The sequence below is a fragment of the Antrostomus carolinensis genome, unplaced genomic scaffold (genome assembly GCF_000700745.2).
Source record: "Antrostomus carolinensis isolate BGI_N321 unplaced genomic scaffold, ASM70074v2 scaffold10549, whole genome shotgun sequence".
NCBI lineage: Eukaryota > Metazoa > Chordata > Aves > Caprimulgiformes > Caprimulgidae > Antrostomus > Antrostomus carolinensis.
In genome coordinates this window covers 1-2154 of record NW_010337944.1, presented here as the reverse complement: position 1 = coordinate 2154, position 2154 = coordinate 1, and the positions used below count along the sequence as shown (strand labels likewise).

The 2154-nt window shown below is 47.3% G+C and overlaps 1 protein-coding gene across 1 annotated transcript; it reads right to left on the bottom strand.

Annotated features, from left to right (window-relative positions):
* Positions 1–322: 322 nt before the first annotated feature.
* Positions 323–1738, bottom strand: LOC114818915 (glutamate receptor 4-like). The gene is made up of 2 exons (XM_029086834.1): positions 1651–1738; positions 323–489 (listed from the first exon to the last, which is right to left on the bottom strand). The coding sequence occupies exons 1-2, from the start codon at positions 1736–1738 to the stop codon at positions 323–325; spliced, it is 255 nt and encodes an 84-aa protein (XP_028942667.1).
* Positions 1739–2154: the final 416 nt, after the last annotated feature.

The window sequence follows — 2154 nt, the reverse complement described above, 5'->3', positions numbered from 1 at the left end:
TAACTGTGGGGTCTACGGACCGATCGAGACATTCATAATTCTTCTTTACAGCAACAAAATTAATCTCCATAGAAACCGAGAAGCAAGAAACTACAGTAATAACACTAAGGTAAATGTCACATCAGGTTAGTCAGCAGAAGGCAGGAGAGGGGATTTTGCTCCAGTTAGAAACTAACAAGGATTGCTGCCCCTTTTGCTCTTCTTCAAAGGGTATCTATACTGAAGACAGACTTACTGATGTATTTCCAATGCAAGATAATGCTGTGGTTTCCTGTTATTTCCACTGCAATGTACTCGTAAGGTGGTCAGATCAATGGCATGTTTACTTACAGGCATTTGTTACAGCGAAGCTGTTAGCTGTTTCAATGTTGTCTACATGAGGAACCAAATTAAAAGGTGCTTCGGATGCATTGGGGCTGGTGTTATGAAGAAAAATTGCTAATCGAAAAGCAGTATATTCCTGATCTGTGTTCCTGATGAAGAGACCACCTACAAAAAACAGAAAAAAAAACAAAAACAGAAAAAAAAGCAAAAAGCAAAGGAAGCAGAGTGAATTATTTGCAAGCTACTTACTGTCTTATAACACCAAGCAACTGTCTCTCCCAAAGCTGCACAGTAAGGCAAGTCCTTAAGACTTTAATGGATAAGGAACTAATCATATTCGTAATCACAACTGCTACCTTTAAATCACTGTCTTCAATCGATTTGAACCTCCCTGATGCATTCATGCTTCTTCTCTGACTTCTCAGTTTCCAGCCTTTCATACATAAATACCCAGATTTGTCATGATTACAGTGACCTTTGAAAGTGTTTAGCCTCCATCTCCCTGATACCGAACACACTGGTAAATCAGCTACTCAACAGCCTCTCACATTAAGTGGCGGGCTGATTAAGGGGAACGATGCCTTCTGGATTAAAAAAAAAAAAAAAAATAATAAAAAAAAAAATCAGCTCAGTGTAGGATAATCTGCACTGAGCAGGAATATAACGAACTTTGCTCCTCTGCAGCCATGTGCAGGCAGGGAGCAGCTCAGCCTTATTAGCAGCATTTTTACAAGTCCACGAGAAATGATGCAGTGATGGAGCTAAGCTGGAAAGAATTCAGATAGCTGCGTCCCATCCGAAACGTGTCCGAAAGGAGGGAAGCAGGAGGCGAGGGGAAAGGGGTGAGGAGGGGGCACAGGACTACACGGAGAGACCTACAAAATCCCAAACTTTCTATGAGAAGGGAAAAGGCAGCATTGCCTTCTACCCCCCAGCCCTGCCGCTACCGCAAGCTCCGGTGCACATAACTCGCCATCCCTCCGGGAGCCAGGGCAAAGCGGGGATTGCCGGAGGGGGCCGAGGTAGCCCAGGGGCAATAGCCCCGAGCCCCTTCCTCCCCTGCCGACCCCACACAGCCCGTAGCTGGAACGAGTTCTGCAAAAGGCAAGCATCCTCCCTGCACAGGCGAGCACACACGCATCTCTGTGTGCACACACACACAGACGGAGGCACGCACACACCGACACACGCGGATTTTTCGTGAAGGCAGGGAAATGGGATGAGCGGTGGAGCAGAAATCTGCCAACTGCCTGCAGCGCTTTTCCAACTCACTTCGCAAAGGATGGAAGCCCTGGGCACATGCACACAGCCCAATGCAGCGCTTACCTATTTGGACGCTGCTAGGAAAAGCTCCCATTGCTAGTCCCCAAAAGCCAGAAAACAACAAGACAAGCTGTCTGCAAATTATCCTCATCTTCTCTTTTGCCGCTCTGTCTCGCCTTCTCCCGCTCGCTCGCCAGGTGCTGCTCAGAGAGGCATTGAGGACGAGGCGGCTACAAACAAAATCAAGGGCGAGGCGGCATAAAAAAAAAAAAAAAAAAAAAAAAAAAAAAAAAAAAGAGGGAAAGGGGAGAAAAAGAGAGGTTTCCTCCTTTCTTTTTTCTTTTTTTTCCTTTCTTTTCTTTGTTTGTTTTAGTATGGGTTTGCTATTCTCTGCCTCTTTTTTTTTCAGCAAGCCATCCCGCCGCCGCGGATTTTTCCCGCAGTCTCCATCGCCGGGGAGCGGTTTCTGTCCGGCTGCGAATGTTGCACATGCAGAAGATGGTGGTGAGTTTGGCGGCGGGGGGGAGCGTCTGCTGCCGGCGCGGCGCGGGCGGACATGCGCCGTGC